The following is a 20,378-nucleotide window of genomic DNA, read 5'->3' on the forward strand; positions in this document are numbered from 1 at the left end:
ATATCGTTTTAATGGTGACGGCACAACTGATAATATATATATATATATACTACGAAGTATTCACTAAATTATACTCTTTGTGTGTTGTAAAAAGAGCATGCTTTTGACCTTTTGGATTCAAACTCGGTTTAAAAGGTTTTCTGCTTGATTCTCTATGAATGGCTGGTTATATTTAGTTACCTTTTTTTTTGGAAAATTAATTTTTGAAGATAAAACGCGTTTTAAATGACATTTTATTGTGTGGACTTTTTTGACCGGAGACCGTACAAGGATTATACAACGTGGATTCTTTACAAAAGAGAAAATATTTGTTATATCTATCGTTTCAGATTATGAATTCTGATGAAACATTTGTGTTTTTATTAGAGCTGTAATTACTATATGATAGTATTAGAAATTAGTCGACTTCAAGCAGTTACAGGAAGATGTTCGCATAATAAGGAAGTCAAGCTGAACTCAAAACATGGTATGCTTTCATTAATTGCAGTTTGATTTAAAAATAACTTTATGTATTAAATCGTCATCATTTGTTTGCTATGTTATTTTTTTTTTTTTTGTGCAGGGCAGGCAATTTCTTCAGCATCTAGTTTTAATAAAATGTACAAAACACCAAGTAGTCAGCTTTTAGGCTTACAAGTGTAAATAGGATTAAAACAGTGTAGATAGCAAAATGGCATCGAAGATTGTGAAAGTGTCAACAAATGGTCGTAGGGTTTTTGTTGATCCAAAGAGGAAAACAGTAACCAAATGCAATGCTCAGCTAGTGGGTGCCTCCAACAAATCTTTAGGTTTGAAACCATCTTTGAACAAGCTCGGTAAGAGAAAAAGATCAAACGAATGTGTAGACACATGTTCTTCATGCTCAAGAAAAACCTACCTTAAAAACTACTCAAATTTCATGAAAAGTGGCTTTCCTCAACGTTTATTGTTTTCTCAAGATGGTCAATGGGTTGACTTTTCACTAGAAGTTGTTAACCTGATCAAAGAAGACTTCCTGTCAAAGAACGCGGCGATTGAAGTGAAATGTAACGAGTGCCATTTCATGCTAGATATTCTACATATGGTTCAGGTTGATTTGAAAACCGGTGTGCAAAAGCCGATTGCTTGGATTGATGATAAGGCTAATTGTGTCTTTCCTGAGTTATATTCCAGCTGTCACGGTAATCATGAAGATTTAGATCTTGGTGAATCTTCTAAAACCAATGAAATCAATTTGCTTTTGGAAATCGAGTTCAACGGGTTAGATAATAATAACAAAGTTGAGGAATGTGTTGGAGAGTCAAACGTTAAACGGCTCAAAGTTGACCAGGAAATGCCAAATAAGAATAACAGTGATGAGTATGCATCCCCGTTAACTGGACCTACCAGTGGGATCGTGGATGTAGAAACTGCTGAAACTATGTTTATAGCGGGTTTGGGTTCCAATGTGAAGGTTGACTCTTTTGAAGTCAAGAAATGCGATAATGGTTTTATGGAAGCAAAACTTGAACTGTTTCAGAAACAGGTTGAAATTACTCAAAAGATTCGTGGTAAGGCTAATGTGCAATATGGTTGGTTTTCAGCTGCTGGTGGTGCACCATCTGGGCTTATGTTTTATGGGCCCAACGGGCCAAAGCTCGGGAGCTATGGTTATGGAATTCATTTTGTAGCGGTTCAGTCTGCTCATATCGGGTATGCATAATAAGTCTTGTGTTTTTTAATTTTTATACCTTTTAGTTATGTCGTTTTCTCAAAAAGCTAATATTATTTTCTGCACTTACTAAAGGGCAACAGTTTGTGATGATGACGAAAAGGGACTAAAACACATGGTGTTATGTCGTGTAATACTGGGGAACGTGGAAGTTGTTCACGCGGGGTCTACACAGTTTTTTCCAAGTGACCAGTGCTTTGATAGTGGAGTCGATGATCTGAAAAATCCAATCATTATGTAATTTGGAACTCTAATATGAACACACACATCTTCCCTGAATGTGTTGTCAGTTTTAAGATGCCTTCAACCATAAAAGGTTTTAATTTTCACTATTAGCATGTTAAAATTTAGTTCCAGTTTTTTTATTAAAAAACATGTTCATTATCCAGTTGGTGAAGAAAGTAGGCTTCATATGTCAAGAGTTACTACAACTCAGGATCCACATGGACCCTCAAACGAGGATTCCTCTTCGAATAATAAAACGGTATGTTCTTTATCTTACTATTTAGTCTGTAAAAGAACCGAACGTTTATTGAACCATTCGGAGAGAAGTTTGATTATGTATGTTCATTTAATAAACGAACAAACATGAATTCGAATTTTTGTCCACAGTTAAAGGAACGAGCATGAACGCATGCTTTTCTTTCATTTATGTTTGTTTGTTTACGTTTAGTTATGTCCTTTCATATATGTTCGTGTATAATCGTTCATTTCTGTTCGTTTGTTCGGTTATTTATTAAAACTTTTCTAGTACTAATGTTTATTTGTTCATTTATGTTTGTTTATAATCGTCTGCTTTGTGTTGGCTTGTTTTGAGTACTTATTTGAATTTATCTATTACTAACATCAACTTAAAATCAATTTAATTCTCATATTTTTGAACGCTTTGTTTAGATCATTTTGTTTTTTCTTTTGACATAGTCTGATACAATGATCATGGTATTTTAGGTTTAAATTATTTTACTTGGTGTTATTTTACTTATTCATTTTATGTTCGTAAACCGCTTGTTTAGAGTTTCAATGAACAGACATAAACGAACTTGACGATGTTCCCTTTTTAGCAAATGGACACAAATGAGAAAATTTGTTTGGTTAAAGTTGAACAAATGAGCACGAACAAGCCCCGTTTGTGAACCGTTTGGCAGGAAGTTCGAATTGTGCTTGTTCATTTAATAAATGAAAAAACATGAACTAAAAGTTTTGTTTATTTAGTTAAAAGAATAAATGCCAGTGCATGTCCCTGTTCGTTCATTTAAGTTTGTGTATGCCCTTCCATTTTTGTGCGTTCATTCACCTTCAATAATGTTCGTTTATTTATGCTCGTTTCTTCTCGTTCGTTATATTGTTCGTTTATGTTTGTTTGCTCAAATATTTTTTTAATTTATCAATAACTAATATTGCTTTGAGTTTGATATAATTCTCATATTATATAACTCTTTGTTTAGATATCTTTATTTTTACTTTTGAAATGTTGATGTTATTTCATATTCGTTCATTTATGTCTGTGAACCGTTGTATTAAAATTTTAACGAACGAACATAAACGACCATGAACATATTCATTTCTTAATGAACGGACACAAACAAGGAAAGCCTTTCCATAGTGTTCATGTTTGTTGTCGTTCATTTGTTCGGTTAAATTTAAACAAGCGAACATGAACAAGCCGCCTTCAAAGATGGCGACTAGGGTTGCTGTTTCCATTATTATATAATTTCAAGACCACAATGGATCTATGATAAGATCGTTTATTTACAATGGGATGGTATACAAAGTCAACATATTTCAATGAATAAAATAGGATTTATGGCTACACAAACTGTTGAGAACGATTCTAAATCTGGTCCAAGACGAACTACTGTAGGGGTTTTATTAAAACCCTTGAATTTTGAATATGGTAAAGTAGCTCCTGGGTGGGGAACGACCCCTTTGACGGGTGTCGCAATGGCTTTATTTGCGGTATTTCTATCAATTATTTTAGAGATTTATAATTCTTCCGTTTTATTGGATGGAATTTCAATGAATTAGATCTATAAGAACCCCCAAGTCCTAGCTTTTAAATAAAAAATGAATCCTTTAGAGCTCGGATTTCTAGCTAATTTGATTTTGGTAGTTCGATCGTGGAATTTCTTTGTTTCTGTATTTCTGGAATATGAGTGTGTGACTTGTTATAATTGATCCTATTGATAGTACAGAGAATGGGTCTGTCATCTTGATAGAGATGGTTCTCCTTCGTCGGATATTTATTCTAGTATCTGGAACACGGAATATATGAAATATATTAAGAAATATTTAAACTATGATTCATACTTAATATTCAAACCTCGCGGCCAGACTCCAAAAAATTTCCAAGAATTAGAATTTAGATATATAAATCGAAATTTTTTCTTCTTTCAAATTTCAAAAGCCTTTTTATACTTATTTTGACGCAAAGATAAATCTTTCTTCAGATTTTTGGGAAACATATCGTGAATATCTATAAAAAATAAGATACTTGTTTCTTTCTCTTGTTTGAGACAAGTCGTGAATATCGAAGTCTTTTTTTACAGTGAAAGAAGTGTTGGGTTATGAAGGCCTTTGGGCCGGTTTTATTAGGAGGCCCGGTTTTGGCTCCTAATTATGTTTAACCCTAATCTTGTTTATTATATATATCCCATCATGTAATTGTAATCTTGGTTCTGAGCTAATAAGAAAACCTAGTTGCAGCCCGTGGACGTAGGTCCCCTCGCGGGGACCGAACCACGTTAAATTCTTGTGTCGTTTATATTTTCGTTTATGCGTGTTTATCGTTGTGCATGTGTGTGCTGTTTCGCTTCCGCGCGCCGCTTTGTTCCTAACAAGTGGCATCAGAGCTTTGGCTTGTTGGACACACGGTTCGTTGCACTGGTAACGATTTCGCAGAAGGTTTTGGTTCGAATCTGTTTTTTGGTGATTAGGGTTGGGTAGGTCCGTCACCGTGAATAACTCTTGGAGATCGCAGGGTTAATTTCTGGTTCGTGTTCATCAGTGATCGACAGTCAAGATTGGTGGCTGTCAGGCTGAGTTAGGGTTTGACTATTTATTATCAACCGTAAATTAGGGAACCGGGTTTTGTGAAGACCATTTAGGTTCGGGTTCAGATTTGTTTGCAAGAGATTAGTCTGAGGTAACTTTATATAGTTTATTTACAGTTAGTTGATTTATCGGTTATTGCAAGAGCAAATCGGTTTATTTGGCAGTGTTATGTTGAACAATCGTCAAGTTTAGGCCCGTGCCCTTGTTGTGTCTGTTCACTGTTTTCGATTTGTTCTCGTTTGTTATTGTTATAACTGAAGACGAGGTGGTTATGATCGGAATGTTGACGGTTATGGATTTTGGTTGATTGGTTTGTCATGTGAACTTGGATATAGTACTGGTGATGGATAAACTTGGAGAAAATGGAACCAGCGGGTGTGCTGGTGACGGCATAAGTGAAAAAAAAAAAATGAGGTTAGTGGCAAGTCATGTTAACTATTGCTCGTTTGGATGATCTTTCGGTTAGGGTTTGAGTTAACTGATCGTGTGCACGGTCATAGAACCCTTGGTACCGCTTGATTTCATGAAAGTTCTACTGTTGTTATAGCTGTTTGCCTGTTAGCTGGTTCGAAACTGTGATTATTACTTCTTGTTCGTTTGGAATTGTGAAGTTATATCTTGTTTGGTGGTGATCAGTGGTACACCATTTGAGAGGTTCAGGATCTCGTGTTGGGTAAAGTTATTTGCCGGGATAGTACGAGTGGGGTTCATCTCATGGAGTGTTGGTGTGGCATGGGTTGGGATAACAGAAACAGTGGGAGCTGGGCATAGTCGACTTGATAGGTTGCGTAGAGGTGAGACATTTTAAGAGTCGATGTCGAAAGGTTTGGAATTCTGCTTTTGAGAATGTATCTGAGGTTGATGCATTGGGACTCAGTGAAGGCGGTGACGACTCTTGGGTTCAAGATTCTAGTTTGCTTTATTTCTTGTTACTCACTTCAATGAAGCATTTGTTGAATCTTTTAGTTAAAGACTTTGGAAGATACGGTCTCTGTATCGTCGGAAGAAGAGAACCAACTTTCGAGTTATAAAGTCTTGGCTCGCTAAATCGGGTAGAGCTAAGGGGTTTCAGTTTGCAGACATGAAGCCTGGAGCCACAGTGATGTTAGCTTGAGCGTATTCGGAGGTCTGAACATGTTCGGGGTTTTGGTAACAGTGGGAAGGTTTGTTTCCAAAGGGACGTTGGGTTCGGAGGACCAGGAATCCGAATGTGAAAATCTCTCCTGGTATAGTCTGCTGATTTGGAGAGTGTTTATCCTCTGGAAGTCTTTGAAGCCGGTTGTGTGAGTAAGTGAGGGTCGGTTAAGATTGAGGATGAGTCATTGGCGAGTTTTGTCATGGCTGGGTCTGGGATGACCGGATTGGAGTTCTCGGGAGCTTCAATAGGCCTTTCAGGTAACTGATGAGAAGGGCGGATGCAACCAGGGTGTGGATTAGTAGAAATCTTAGTTTGTTCCTAGAGAACTGGAGGCTTGGAGAACTTCTTTTGTTGAAGTTTTAGCTTGTTCTTGGAACTGGAGGCTTGGTAGATTTCTATTACTGAAGATTACTAGAGTTACTGGATGAATGAGATTGTTATATTTACTTGGATGGCAGGCTGGAATTTATCGCAAGGCCTTCAAGTGGGAGATTGTTGGGTTATGAAGGCCTTTGGGCCGGTTTTATTAGGAGGCCCGGTTTTGGCTCCTAATTATGTTTAACCCTAATCTTGTTTATTATATATATCCCATCATGTAATTGTAATCTTGGTTCTGAGCTAATAAGAAAACCTAGTTGCAGCCCGTGGACGTAGGTCCCCTCGCGGGGACCGAACCACGTTAAATTCTTGTGTCGTTTATATTTTCGTTTATGCGTGTTTATCGTTGTGCATGTGTGTGCTGTTTCGCTTCCGCGCGCCGCTTTGTTCCTAACAAGAAGTTGGAAAGAAGTTGTTAATAATAGATTACCTAGAGAAATAGGTAAAAGAAATTTCCATCCAAGATTTAATAATTGATCCATTCTCAGCCGCGGTAGAGTCCATCTTGTTGCGATAGGAATGAACAAGAACAAATAAGTTTTAGCTAATGTAATAAAGATACCAATTATTGTTCTAAAAATTCTACCCCTTTTAGTAATATCAAAAAGATCAGGAACATATATGTACGGAATAGAAAGATTCCAACCCCCCAAGTAAAGAACTGTTACAAATAATGAAGAAACTAGTAGATTTAAATATGAAGCAACATAAAATAGACCAAATTTGATACCGGAATATTCGGTTTGATAACCTGCTACTAATTCTTCTTCTGCTTCTGGTAAATCAAAGGGTAATCGTTCACACTCGGCTAGGGAAGAAATTAGAAAAACTAGAAACCCTATAGGTTGACGCCACAAATTCCATCCCCAAAAACCATATTTTGACTGCGCTTCAACTATATCAACTGTACTTGAACTGTTAGATAATCATAGTAGATGATAACATCACTGTTCCCATCCCTATTGCAAAACCGTACATGAGATTTTCATCTCATACGGCTCCTCAAAGTCACAAATAAATCCAAGGACCCATCCATTATTCTTTTTCTTGATATGTTTGTAGGATAGATAGATATAAAATGAAATCCATTGTAGGGTCCCCATTAGACACTGGAATTCTGTCTGCTATATATATATTGCTTCTGAATTCATCTTATATTTTAATAATTTAAATTCTTCTTTGTTGAGTAATACGTTCGGTTCATTTACAAGCCTGTTTATCATTATAACTTGTAAGCATTTACAGTATTGATCCAACTAAAGTAAATTTTGAGATTTTAATTTTATGTAGATATTTACTTCTCAGGGTAAAAACGGGGCTGAATTTGAAGTTATGAACTATGAAAAGGTTCCAAGTATTGGTTCAAGTACACCTAAGGAGCCAAAATCCCCCGGGATGCCTATTTCTACGCTGTTTGATGCCATCTCTGCTAAAGTAGCACCAAATGACATGAAATTACTTTATATATTTTATGAATCTTTTAGGGTATGTAAAATTTTCGGCTTTTATTGTTTTTTATTACAAGAAATGTTAATCTTTTTCTAGTGAATAATTCAGGCTAAGAAAATAAACCGGGAAGAGTTCATTAGGAGGTTAAGATCCTTAGTTGGGGATCAGATATTAAGGTCTATATTATCTGCCCTCCAGGCCAAGGTTTGACCAACCCTTAATATTATTTCGGTGTAAATAATATATATATTTTTCGAATAAAATGATATAATATGAGGTTTTTGCAGAAGAATCCTAATTCTGCAAGCATGTTGGAAGCAAAGGTGGTGCAAGGTTGAAATGGTTAAAAAGTTGAAGCCTTTTAAATGTTTCTTTTACTTTTTCTGGATTATATGCAATTGTAGGAAAGACGCTTGTAGATTGATGTTTTGGTACTAGTTGGCTTGTATGTTTCATAAACTAATGATGTGGGTGTTTATGAATGCTTATTTATGAATCGTTGATTTGGTCATAAGGCTTGGTTCCCGTGGATGCATATTCAAGGACCTTGATTAGTCTTTTTAACATTGTCGCTCGCCTGTGATTTCCCTCGACATTAACCCTCTGGTGGTTGCTAATTAAAGTGTCTTCGCCAAATACTTTACTGTCACTCTTATGGATTGAAATCGACATGTCCGAGTTGATCCTACTTACCGATGCTCAATCTCAATTTTCAAGACCGGGACATCATGAGCAGTGAGCACCCTGATATAGCTTTTCACCCTCTAGCGGTTGCTAATTAAAACCTTTTATCAAGCATCATTCACAAAGAAATCGAAATGAGCGTGTGATAGTTGATGTCACGAATGAAGAAATCTTCTAAAATTCATAAATACACCTGCTACTTAAGAGTTAGAAACCATGACTTCCTGCTAACTGAGGAGGCCTAAGTTCTGTCCCAACAACTTTGGAAAAAATCTTTTTGATTGAAGATTCTGCCTAAAAACGTCGCTATTTCTCATACACTTTACACAAAGCTAGCTGAAATGGCTAACATTGCTTTCACTAGATTATTGCGACCATTTTGAACCCGTGGGAACTGAAAGTTTGAAACCCACTGTAAGCCAGCAGAGAATCAACCAAAGTCATCGACTTCAAAAGGCCGCCATGCTAAAATGGTGTCTCAAAAGTCATCATACAGTGTCAACTTATATGGTAATAAAAATTATAAAATGAATGAGAAAGAGAGCATTTGTAGAAGGTGTCGTGTTGGTAAATACGATGGTGATCAACCAATGCCACAATGATTGGTTTAGGGACAGCAGTTTTCCAAATGTGCAAATGCGATACATGTTGCAATTGATAATCTAGGAGCTAAAATTGACCTAATGTTGTTTAACAAACGAGTACGAAAACACAGGCCAGTTTTGCACATATGGCCATAGATCATTCACTTTTTGCGCACACAAATTTGTTGGAGTTAATGGTCTTGGAAATTAAAATGGCCATGGGGCACATAATTCAATGTTAATTACATTTGTATATTTTAGAAAATCTAGAAATTTAACGTGCTACAAAGATTGTTTTTTTTCGTTTTTGACATATATATAATGTATACTTTGTTTATATATAGTGTGTCATGCAATCACCATCCGACTGTGTTAGGATCCAAGCACGATTCTTTAGTGTCACACCCCACGAAGTAAGTCTATTTTGAGAAGGATTCTATATGCAATGCTTCATTGTATCATGCGAGGTGATTCAACATGCATCATTATGTACAACTTTCGATTAAACAGTGCGATGAAAATTATTCTAAGTATAGAGAGTAGTTGTCTTGAATCAATAAGTTTAGATCATGGTTATGTAAGTTATCCACACACTGATGGAAATATTTCAGCCAAGATTCATAGATCTGATAACTTACATAAGCAAGCTGATCAATCTTTATTTGAAAACCACAAATTAAAAGAAAAATCATCATGATCAAGAACTTCAAATCATTTTATTGGTTTCGATAGAGCCCAACAATACCATTCTTCTTTTGTCAGCCTCAGAAGGTAACTTAACGTCTGTTGCTAATCCAATCAGTTGAAGAAACTTAATCAACTCCCATGTCAAGTCCAACTGCCACCATTCCAATCCATGTCGAGCCGAATTTGGAAAAGCATGATGGTTGTTATGCCAACCTTCTCCAAGAGCCAGTGCACCTGCCCACCTGTATCATGTCGATTTATTATACAACTTGTACAAGTTCTTTCTTCAGCGGACTAGTTTGGTTTACGAGACTTGTTGTTAACTCATTCGTACTTATAAACTAGTGAAATATTTTAGCTTTTATGAGCAAGTAGAAGTATTTAAAGTCTTAAGAATTTAAGCTTACAATTGTAGGAAAATACACATAGCCACACTGGACTATACTTTGTAGTGTAGTTATCAATCTCTTACACTTATTTCGATCATCTCCAAAAAATTGTAGCTTTTGCTCATTACACACACACATATATGTATATGTAAATATGCATAATTGTAGTTGATGGTTTTTTAAACAAACCAGTTATTGGTAGAAGTGTCAGGAGTATTCCAGGACCTCTCACCCCATATATGGCTAACTGAGCGTACGGCAAATGTGACGTGACAAACATACACCACTCGTATACCCTGAATGATAATATTTACATGTGGAGTGATGTTTTTCTTTCTTCATAAAAAGCAAATTTTTAGATACATCATACATACATACCAGTCCCCAAGCCAAGTAAGGAAAACCTCCATAGACATATAGTAGCACTGCAAGTGCAATTGGATGCCAAAAATAAGTTTCATGAAGAAACCTATAGAACCACTGTGCCTTTAGCTCTGGTACATTAGAGTATTCTCCACACTAAATCAGGCCATTAATGTTCTGTTAAATATTAATAAGGTATAATAATTCAAATGATTAAACCAGAAATCTTTGTAATCACCATTGCGACGATGTAGTCATGGTAACAGAACCAACCTAAATGACTAAACCAGAAACCTTCTGTTGGAGAATGTGGATCCCTATCTGTCTCAGCATACTTGTGGTGACTCTTGTGTGTGCTTACCCAAGATATTGGATCTTTCTATAATTTCAAATGAGTAAAGTAATATTTAATTATACAATTAACTACATATTAGGGGACAAACTAATAATATATTAGAGTATTAGACCAATAACTCATTGCATTGAAATGTTAGATTTTCAGAATAAAGATACTACAATAAAATTTCAAGTTAAAGTTATGGTTATAAGGCATATTTGAAAAGTGTACATAAAAACACCCTCTTTCCTATCTCCATCTTCTAACTTTGAACAAGTTTTTTAATCTCAATGAGTTGATCTTGATCGATGTTATCTTCTCTCTTCTTCGCAATGACAACCATAGTACAACCAAGAAGTAGATAATGATAGTTCACATCACATATGATGATCTACACCACCAAGCTTTCTGATGTGTGCAATTTTCCCATATTCACATAAAAGAAGCCGAACACATGTTCACAACTATTTTCTTTGTTCCCTTGTTTTGCACACTTTGAGTATTTGAGTCATGAGCAATGGGTTAGTGTACTTAATGATGGTTTCCATTGTACGACTATACATTAGGAACAACTAATGCACTAAGTATATGCTGAATATGATTCGAGTTACAGCATATGTAGCTTACCCCCCCCCCCCCCCCTCCTTCTCTCCCACACATCCCCTCCTCTTGCAAATGAACCGAACATTCAACAAACTATTTGGCTTCGTTTACGCTCTTGTTTAATAAATGAACGAACATGAACAAGGAAGTTTGTTCGATTAACTAATTAAAACGAACGAACACGAACAGAGCCCAAGTTCGTTTATTTGTGTTTGTGAACGTTCGGTGATGTGTTCGTTAATGTAATTTGTTTGTGTATGCTTGTTCATTAAATCTTTTTAAAGCAGTAATATATGATCGATAATTTATACGTAAATTTATCATACGAATATTAAACACATTGTTTGTGTCATTGAACCGTTCAAGAACAAGTTCATTTCCTTAATGAACGGACACGGACAAAAATTTTCGTTCGTTTAACTGTTCGTGGACCATCCATTTATTCGTTAAAGCTTGACGAACGAGCATGAAGAAGGCCTTGTTCCGTTCGGTTCGTTTACATCTCCCCCCTCCATAGAGTATTCGAAATCAAGTATTTTTTAGTATTGTAAACTATACCGAGTGTCGTTACCGTATCAACATCGTGATGAACTGAAACAATATTGACCGAAGAGCATTGGTATACGTGTCAACATTATCGGGGCTGGACCAATATTCGATTTTATGGTTTTCGGAAGATTTAAACATGTGTTGATATTCTTTACAACATTAATTGGTGCCGGTGTTAGTATTATCAAGACTAGTATATGCATTATTATTTTCTTTTGTTTTTCAGTTGATGTAAAATTCTGCTGAAACGTGCGGATACGTACAATTATAACGGCTAACTATTTATTAATAGTCATGTTGTAATTGAAACAAATATCATGTTCAATATTTTGAGTTGATCATCGTTTAAAATCAAGGGGGAGAACACCATTGTTCTAGGTTCGAACATGGGTAAGAAGAGGTTGATAAGTGTTACGATCCTTTGGGAGAGACACAACGGCAAACAACTAATAATGCTGTTAAAAAAGTTGGTCTAGCGATGAAAAACAAACATGCAAATGTATATAGGCATGATACCTGGCCAGCAAGAACACCGCAATAAACGAAGAAATATTCTAGCCCTTTAGAGATCTTGAAACTTCTATGTGTAAGAAGCCTATGATAACCTAGGGTCATACCCATTCCGGTAAACATACCCAGGATATAAGTAACCATCACTGCACCCCAATCAAACACAAAAGGTGCAAATGCAGCCAACACATGCATGCCAGTGATCCAGCAAAGGTTAGCCACGTCTACCGACCTCCATTTTCGTACCCAAAACCCTCCTTTTCTCATCTTCTCCAACCCTGACTGTTGGGACATCTTTTGGTCAGGACCAGCTTCCGTGGTCTTCCTTGTTTGATTCTTTGTTGTAACGGTCGGTGGCATTGATAATTCTGTGGTCCTTGCTAGCTGTTGCTGTTTTCAGATGGAGGTGGATCGAGGACACTTAAAGAGATGTAAAATAAAATCTAGCTAGAGAAAAATGTAAAATTTAAAGTATATATTATGCTCCAGGTTTTGTTTAGAAATGGATAGATAAGGTTTTGTCTGAAAATGGAAAGATATAGATGGACTGAAGATTATGTACAGGTGTCATATGTTGTGTACGTATCATCTTGTACGTATAATAAGCCCAATCCCAGTTTAGGTTGGCCTATATCAAATAAGGCCTTTTATTTTCATTCAATCCATCCTAGTACTCCATACATAACATCATACATCAGCCTCTTGACTTTCTACATTAGGCTACTTGCATAAGACTAGTTGAGACCAAATTTTAGAAAAAAACACACATGAAGAATTGAGAGAACAAGAAACAAAGCTATGATATGTTTAAGGCAGAAAACAAATGTCGGTTTTGGAGAACTTGATGAACCAAAAGTCGTATAACAATGGAGTGCGAAACAAAGCCTGGTTTTGCGCAGTGCTTGTGGATCCGTCACTTTTGGTGAAGGTACGTAGTTTGTTGGAACTTGATGGTCTTAGAAATAAAATAAGCCCTAATTAACGTATGCATATGTAATTTATTACAAACATTTTTTGTGCTTAAAATAGCTAATTATGTAATGTATTACAAATATAATTTGTATTTTGCTGTATATGATATATGATTTGTTTATATTTCTTGTATCACACACGTCTAATGTGCGATTGTCTTAGGATGAAAGTACGATTTCTTAGTTACTTGAAATCCTTACTTACTGATCATTATATTTAATCAATCACCATAAAGTGCAATGCTGATAACACTTTTACATTTGTTGCTTCTTTGTATCTGGGAGGATATTGGTCTTGAAACTCATGCATAATGCATAGTGTTTTATTAAATGGCGTGGACAGAATTAAATTAAGGATAGAGATCATATGCCCTGAAATAATTATTATCATTTCACAAGTAGTGTTTGAGAGTTATACATTACCCATTATTTAAGAACACGAAAATATTACGACCAAATATCGTACCAAGAACTTATTATTTATACAACGAAACTGCCACATGAAAGCAAGAAAAGTTCAATATTTATTTGAAAATCATGAATTAAGGGAAAACCACTTGATCATCATGATTAAGACCCTAAATTGTTTTGTTTGTTTGAGCAGAGCCCAACAACACCATTCTTCTTTTTTCGGCCTCTGAAGGTAACTTAACGTCTGTTGCTAATCCAGTTAGCTGCAGAAGCTTAATCAACTCCCATGTCAAGTCTAACTGCCACCATTCCAATCCATGTCGGGCTGAATTCGGAAAAGCATGATGGTTGTTATGCCAACCATCTCCAAGTGCAAACGTACCTGTCCACCTGTATCATATCGATTTATTACATTACAACAAGTATTCAATCTGCACAAGTTCATTCTTCAAGTTTGGTTTATGCATGTGTGACTTTTTGTTAACTTGTTCATATTTATAAACTTGTAAAATATGTTATTTTATAAGCAAGTAGGAATATTATAGTAAGTGTAGGAAAATACACATATAGTTATACTTCAAATTAAGTGTAGTGACACCATGTTATCATCACATATAAGAAACATGAAGAAATAATGTGTAACATATTAACTCACATTTTCTCTGTTTTTCTCATTTATAAGAGCAAAAATTTGTATACTATTATATGTTTTTCCATGCTCATATGTAAATATAACTTGCATGTTTTGCTGTGTCGAAAGATACGTATGCTTATTTATGTAAATATAACCAGCAGTTTTCATACTTCAGTTTTAAGGGTTTCATGAACAAACCAATTATTAGTGGAAGTATCAGGAGTGTTCCATGGCCTCTCGCCCCATATATGTCCAGCTGAGCGTATCACGAATGTGATGTGACAAACGAACGTTGCTCTTACGCCCTGAATTATCATTTACATGGAAACCGAATCTTTTTTTTTTTTTTGGAATTATAATCAAGTAAGTTATAGATAAGTCATACATACCAGTCCCCAAACCAAGTAGGGAAAACCTCCATAAAAGTATAGTAAGCCTCCAAGTGCAGTTGGATGCCAAAAGTAAGTTTCATGAAGAAACATATAAAACCATTGTGCCTTTAGCTCCGGTACATTAGAGTATTCTCCGCACTAAATTAGTTCATCAGTATGATATCAAATTATGATTAACAAGTGATATGAATACAAAGGACTAAACCAGAAACCTTTGTAATCACCACCTTTGCAACAATGTAGTCATTGTAACAAAACCAACCCAAGTGACTAAACCAGAAACCTTCTGCTGGAGAATGCGGATCTCTCTCTGTATCGGCATACTTGTGGTGACTCTTGTGAGTGCTCACCCAAGATATTGGATCTTTCTGTAATTTTTAATGAGCAAAATAATTACTGATAATTATACAATTAACAAATATAATTTACTTTTAGATATGGGATAAAGTGATCGATAAACTAACGATATTAACTAAAGCGCGCAATAATATTAATCTCAATCTTAGGTTTTGATATGCTGAAAATTCTTTTGCTTAAAAGACAGGCGGAAAAAACATGCAAACACATATAGGCACGATACCTGGCCAGCAAGAACACCACAATAAGCGAAGAAATATTCGAGCCCTTTAGCAATCTTGAAACTCCGATGCGTAAGAAGTCTATGATAACTGAGGCTCATGCCCACTCCGGTAAACAAACCCAAACCCAAAGCCACCATCACCGCACCCCAATCAAACACAAAAGGTGCAAACGCAGCCAACACATGTATGCCGGTGATCCAGCAAAGGTTAACCACGTCTACCAACCTCCATTTTCGTAACCAAAACCCTCCTTTCCTCATCTTCTCCAACTCTGACAGATGGAATTTCTTTCGGTTGGCATTACTGGCGTTAGCATTCACGGTCTTCGTGACCGGGTAGTTGGTGGATGGCATGGTTCTAACGGTTGGTGAGAGTTTAATTTGTTGATAGTATAAGTTGATATATATATAGAAGCACAGCTTGCAAAATGAAAGTGCTGGAGAGGTTGGATTGATAACTAGTGTGGGATAGTAGTTGAGAGATACCAACGGTGACGGCCCAAGGTTTTCGAAGACCTCAAGCTAACTATCAAGATGGGGCCTTTTTACAAAAAAAAAATAATAAAAAATAATAATTATATTAAAACACAATTATATAAACCACCCCCTTTATCTGGGCTTGAGACCACGACAACATAAACTATAAAGTTTTGGTTGACGGAATTAAGTTTAATTTTTAAGTTATATCTTGTGCTTGTGACAAAAAAATGTTTACATGAAATTTTCCTTTTTAGCTTTATTTGATGAAAAGTGTCTAATAAAATAATCAAAATCAAATTCTACGTGTGGAAGTCATCAAGTCGTTTCAGTTTTCCAAGTTAATTCTAAACCTAATATATGTGCAGATGAGCCGTGAACGATAAATCTAGTAAAAGAAAATAATACATTGATATATTCATCATGGTAATTTCAGAATTAAAAACCAAAACTTTAGATCAATAGTTATATTTATTTAACAAACAATCAATTAAATATTTTATATAAACTATTTAACTAAAAAATTGACTAGTGTCACCTAAATTTTAAGTTATAAAATTAATGTGAAGGAGTGTTGTAGACAAAATGCAAGATCTTTAGCTTCGTAAATTACTAGCACAATGTAATATATTTATTTATTTTAAAATATGGGGCCTTAAAAAAATGTGTGGCCTCAAGTCTTTGCTTGAGTAACTAAAGCAATTGGGCCAGCAGTGGATACCAATACCATTGATGATGATACGGATACCTTCAATATATCTCTAGCTTCTTGAAATTTCATTTTCAGCATGTTTCTATTGTGACATGTGGGATCCATCAACAACAGTTATACACAGTAGATATTAATTCCGTCAATAACAAAGTTATTTGCAACGTCCGGGAAGGGTGGGACATAGGCATACCGTATCTCAATCCAACAAATAAAGATGTTTGCTTCTAGAGAGACCCCAAACTTAAAACTATATATATGTATGAAGCGTTATAAAAGAAATACTAAAATTCAACACTACATCTAGACAATATCAATCAATCAATCATACCCAGTGAAGTCCTACCAATAGCAAAGCTATAAGTAGGGTTTGGGAAGGATGGGATGTAGGCACACCGTACCTCTATCCAACTGGATAGAGAGGTGGCTTTCAGAGAGACCCTCGGCTCTTGACTACATATGTATGTGGCAATATAAAAGGAAATCGAAGTTCAACTATAGTATAATTCAAAGTAACACGTAGTAAAAAAATGATAATACTATATATATATATATATATATATATATATATATATATATATATATATGAAAAAAATACCATAATGGTGTGTGACCAAAATAAGGTAAATATAGGCCCCTAAGGTATTCATTTCTCCCTAAAAGTCCTTAACTTTAATTTTACTTCTCCAAGAATTCCTATCCCTAACCATGTCCTCTGAGAGATTTAGGTCTATCAAATCATGCCTAAACCTCTCATCCCACGTCAACTTAGGTCGTCCTCTACCTCTCCTCTCCTCTATAGTAATGTTTTCTACGGATCTAACCGGGTTCGTCGTCTGTCTTCTCTTCACATGTCCAAACCATCTCAATCTCCACTCTCTTATCTTGTCTGATATGTTAGCTATCCCTAATCTCTGTCGAAACACAACGTTTCTTATTCGGTCTAACCTTGTGTGCCCACACATCCAGCGTAGCATTCTCATCTCTGCTACCTCCATCTTCTGCACTTGTGCCTTCTTGATGGCCCAACAATCTGTTCCATATAACATTGCAGGTCTAACTGCTACCCTATAAAATTTCCCCTTTAGTTTAGTTGGGAAACTCTTGTCGCATAATATACTTGTGGCTGCCTTCCATCTACACCATCCTACCTGAACTCGATGTGTCACATCACTGTCTAATTCCCCATCGCTCTGAACGAATGATCCTAGATACTTAAACTTCGTTACCTGCGGAACCGGTTGCCCTTCAATGGTGATCTGGGCGTCCTAATTGTCATTTACTCCACCAAAATCACAGTGTAGATACTCCGTCTTAGAGCGACTAATCCGTAAACCTTTTGTCTCTAAGGTTGTTCGCCACTCCTCTAGCCTCCTGTTAAGGTCTTGTTTTCTCTCAGCAAGTAACACAATATCGTCTGCGAACATCATGCACCACGGGAGCGTCCCCTGAATCGACTTTGACAGCTCATCCAAGACTACTGCAAAAAGAAACGGACTCAAGACTACTGCAATCATAGGAAACTATGTCGGTTATAACAGTGAAAGAGTAATTCTAAGAAACTATAACGGTTTTTGTTAATTTTAAATCTCAACCATTGATTGACATGATCCAATTACTATAATTTATTCCTAGTCTTCCTAGGAAACTACTTGTTTTTATGATAACTCTCCTATATATATATATATATATATATATGGTAAGGATACTAAGAGAACATTTTGCAAATTGAGAACTTTGAGAACCATTTTGAACCACTAAAAACACATTTAAAAAATATTTAAAAAAATCATAAAACAAAAAATAATAAATTTTTTAAAAAATTAAAAAAACCAAAATTCTTATATTTCATTCCGGTTTCATTAAAAAAATAAAAAAAAAAACTTCGTATTATACACGTATGTATAATTTTATATAATCTTTAGTTACGTAATATACACTTATGTACAGTATCATTTATCTTAAATTATACACATGTGTACAAAAAAAATATAAATGTACATATATGTATATATTATATATATGTGTATATAATTTAGCTAAACCGAGTTTTTTTTATAAAACCGGGATGATAAAATAAGAATTTTGGTTTTTTTACTTTTTTTATTTTTGTGTTTTTTTTTATTTTATGATTTTTTTTATTTTTGGGTTTTTTGTGTTCCAAAATGGTTTTCATAAAGTTCTCTCATGAACCTGATCCTATATATATATGTGTGTGTGTGTGTGTTTAAGTTTAAGAGAGAAATCAAATTATTGTGATAAGTGTGAGAAGTCAATATAGCCAATCAGAAATTTTCTTTTAGTTTCTTATTTATTTAATACTAGGTTACTTACCCGTGTACATCACGGGTTTTAACAAATTTAATTTTACAAGTCTGAAAGCATTCGAAATATCATAAAAAAAATTGGGTATTAAATATAAAATGTAGAAACATACATTGTAGTTAAAAAAATTACTAACACTTCAACCATAAAACATGTAAAATATGATATGATCGGACAAATATAAATGACACATTTTATTCATGTAATGAGTGAAAAAAAAAAGACAAAAAGTGGTGAATTAAAGTAATGAAGGACGAAAGTAGGTTACAATCAAATTTGACTAAGCGAAACATAAATCACAAATCCCGAAATATCTCTTTGTACACAACATTAGATGTCTTATTTGTAAGTTTACCATCTGTGTCTAATATTAATACTTTGACTCCGTCTCTGCTCTTGACTCTTGATAGTGCCACATACAACTGTCCATTGCTGAAAACCGGATAGTGCCACATACAACTGTCCATGGCTGAAAACCGGATTTTTTAAATACAAACCAACTTTTGATAGTGACTGTCCTTGGCTTTTATTAATCGTCATTGCAAAACATACTGAAATTGGAAATTGTCTTCTCTGAAATTTGAAAGGAATCTTGTTGTCTATAGGTATCATGTTTACTCGGTCAAATTATTGCGAGAAGTGTGAGAAGTCAATCCAGCCAATCAGAAATTTTCTTTTAGTTTCTTAATTATTTAATATTAAGGGCATATTAGTCTAATGATTTAGTGTTATATTGGGAAACTCATACAAACTAATTAAGAGTTACAAAACAGGTACTTTTAATGGATTTTTTATTCAAAATAATTCTTAATCAAAATGAATTCAAATTTTATATCTACAACTAATCCAGATTCTAGTAGACGATCAAAATTGGATTACATTTTTTGACTTTGATTTTAATGAGAAATAAACTCGTGTTTACCTACACATACAACGAACAAAAGAAATAATCCAGATTCTAGTATACGATCATAGTAACTACTACACATAAGAAATAAACTTGTGTTTACCTACACATATAACGAACAAAATATATATTATATCTATGAATTCAATTATATGCCTACACAATTTCCAAATTTCCTACATAAATCTTATAATATATAAAACTTTCTGTGATAATACCATCATAACGATTAAAATCTCTTTGTTGTAGTCTTACACTAAAAGCACAAAACATATGGTGAAAATGAAGGTGTGTTGGTGAAAAACACAAACAAATGGTGAAAATGAAAGTTATGTGTCGATGAAAAACACAAATAATGATGAACTGACAATTTATGTACACAAATCTGAGTTATGTGTAGGTTAATATTAGTTATTTATTGGTGGAAATGAAAGGAACTAGCAATACGTGTTGGCAATTTGTAAACGTACACAAAACTAACAATCCGTGTAGGCAATATGTGTACTACCTACACAGTACATGTATAAACCTACACATAACACATGTGTATCAAGAGAGAA

The 20,378-nt window shown here is 34.9% G+C and overlaps 2 protein-coding genes and 1 pseudogene across 3 annotated transcripts; 1 reads left to right on the forward strand and 2 right to left on the reverse strand.

Annotated features, from left to right (window-relative positions):
• Positions 1–338: 338 nt before the first annotated feature.
• LOC143633458 (inactive poly [ADP-ribose] polymerase RCD1-like) lies at positions 339–8,059 on the forward strand (annotated as a pseudogene). The gene is made up of 7 exons (XR_013153673.1): positions 339–466; positions 563–1,671; positions 1,766–2,006; positions 2,080–2,174; positions 7,563–7,742; positions 7,815–7,910; positions 7,994–8,059. The product of XR_013153673.1 is annotated as an inactive poly [ADP-ribose] polymerase RCD1-like (transcript).
• Positions 8,060–9,671: 1,612 nt separating this feature from the next.
• On the reverse strand, positions 9,672–12,772 carry LOC143633476 (delta-9 acyl-lipid desaturase 1-like). Its single transcript, XM_077101782.1, has 5 exons — positions 12,419–12,772; positions 10,652–10,792; positions 10,429–10,569; positions 10,240–10,346; positions 9,672–9,903 (listed from the first exon to the last, which is right to left on the reverse strand). Exons 1-5 carry the CDS (start codon positions 12,770–12,772, stop codon positions 9,681–9,683), a joined length of 966 nt encoding a protein of 321 aa, XP_076957897.1. The 3' UTR covers positions 9,672–9,680.
• A 1,101-nt stretch (positions 12,773–13,873) lies between these two features.
• LOC143633439 (delta-9 acyl-lipid desaturase 1-like) lies at positions 13,874–15,846 on the reverse strand. Its single transcript, XM_077101755.1, has 5 exons — positions 15,401–15,846; positions 15,048–15,188; positions 14,818–14,958; positions 14,627–14,733; positions 13,874–14,184 (listed from the first exon to the last, which is right to left on the reverse strand). The coding sequence occupies exons 1-5, from the start codon at positions 15,752–15,754 to the stop codon at positions 13,962–13,964; spliced, it is 966 nt and encodes a 321-aa protein (XP_076957870.1). The 5' UTR covers positions 15,755–15,846; the 3' UTR covers positions 13,874–13,961.
• Between the last annotated feature and the right edge of the window lie 4,532 nt (positions 15,847–20,378).

The sequence above is a fragment of the Bidens hawaiensis genome, unplaced genomic scaffold (assembly GCF_021521415.1).
Source record: "Bidens hawaiensis isolate Kalapana, Puna unplaced genomic scaffold, B.hawaiensis_p1.1 tig00006734_1, whole genome shotgun sequence".
Taxonomy (NCBI): Eukaryota; Viridiplantae; Streptophyta; class Magnoliopsida; order Asterales; family Asteraceae; genus Bidens; species Bidens hawaiensis.

Coding starts and splice junctions, on each gene's coding strand:
- LOC143633476 (XM_077101782.1), bottom strand. CDS start 12,772: ATGCCACCGACCGTTACAACAAAGAATCAAACAAGGAAGACCACGGAA. Junction 10,570..10,651: donor ATGACTACATCGTCGCAATG/GTGATTACAAAG, acceptor GGCCTGATTTAG/TGTGGAGAATACTCTAATGT. Junction 10,347..10,428: donor CTTACTTGGCTTGGGGACTG/GTATGTATGTAT, acceptor ATTATCATTCAG/GGTATACGAGTGGTGTATGT.
- LOC143633439 (XM_077101755.1), bottom strand. CDS start 15,754: ATGCCATCCACCAACTACCCGGTCACGAAGACCGTGAATGCTAACGCC. Junction 15,189..15,400: donor GTGGTGTTCTTGCTGGCCAG/GTATCGTGCCTA, acceptor TAAAAATTACAG/AAAGATCCAATATCTTGGGT. Junction 14,185..14,626: donor GATACTTCCACTAATAATTG/GTTTGTTCATGA, acceptor GATATGATACAG/GTGGACAGGTACGTTTGCAC.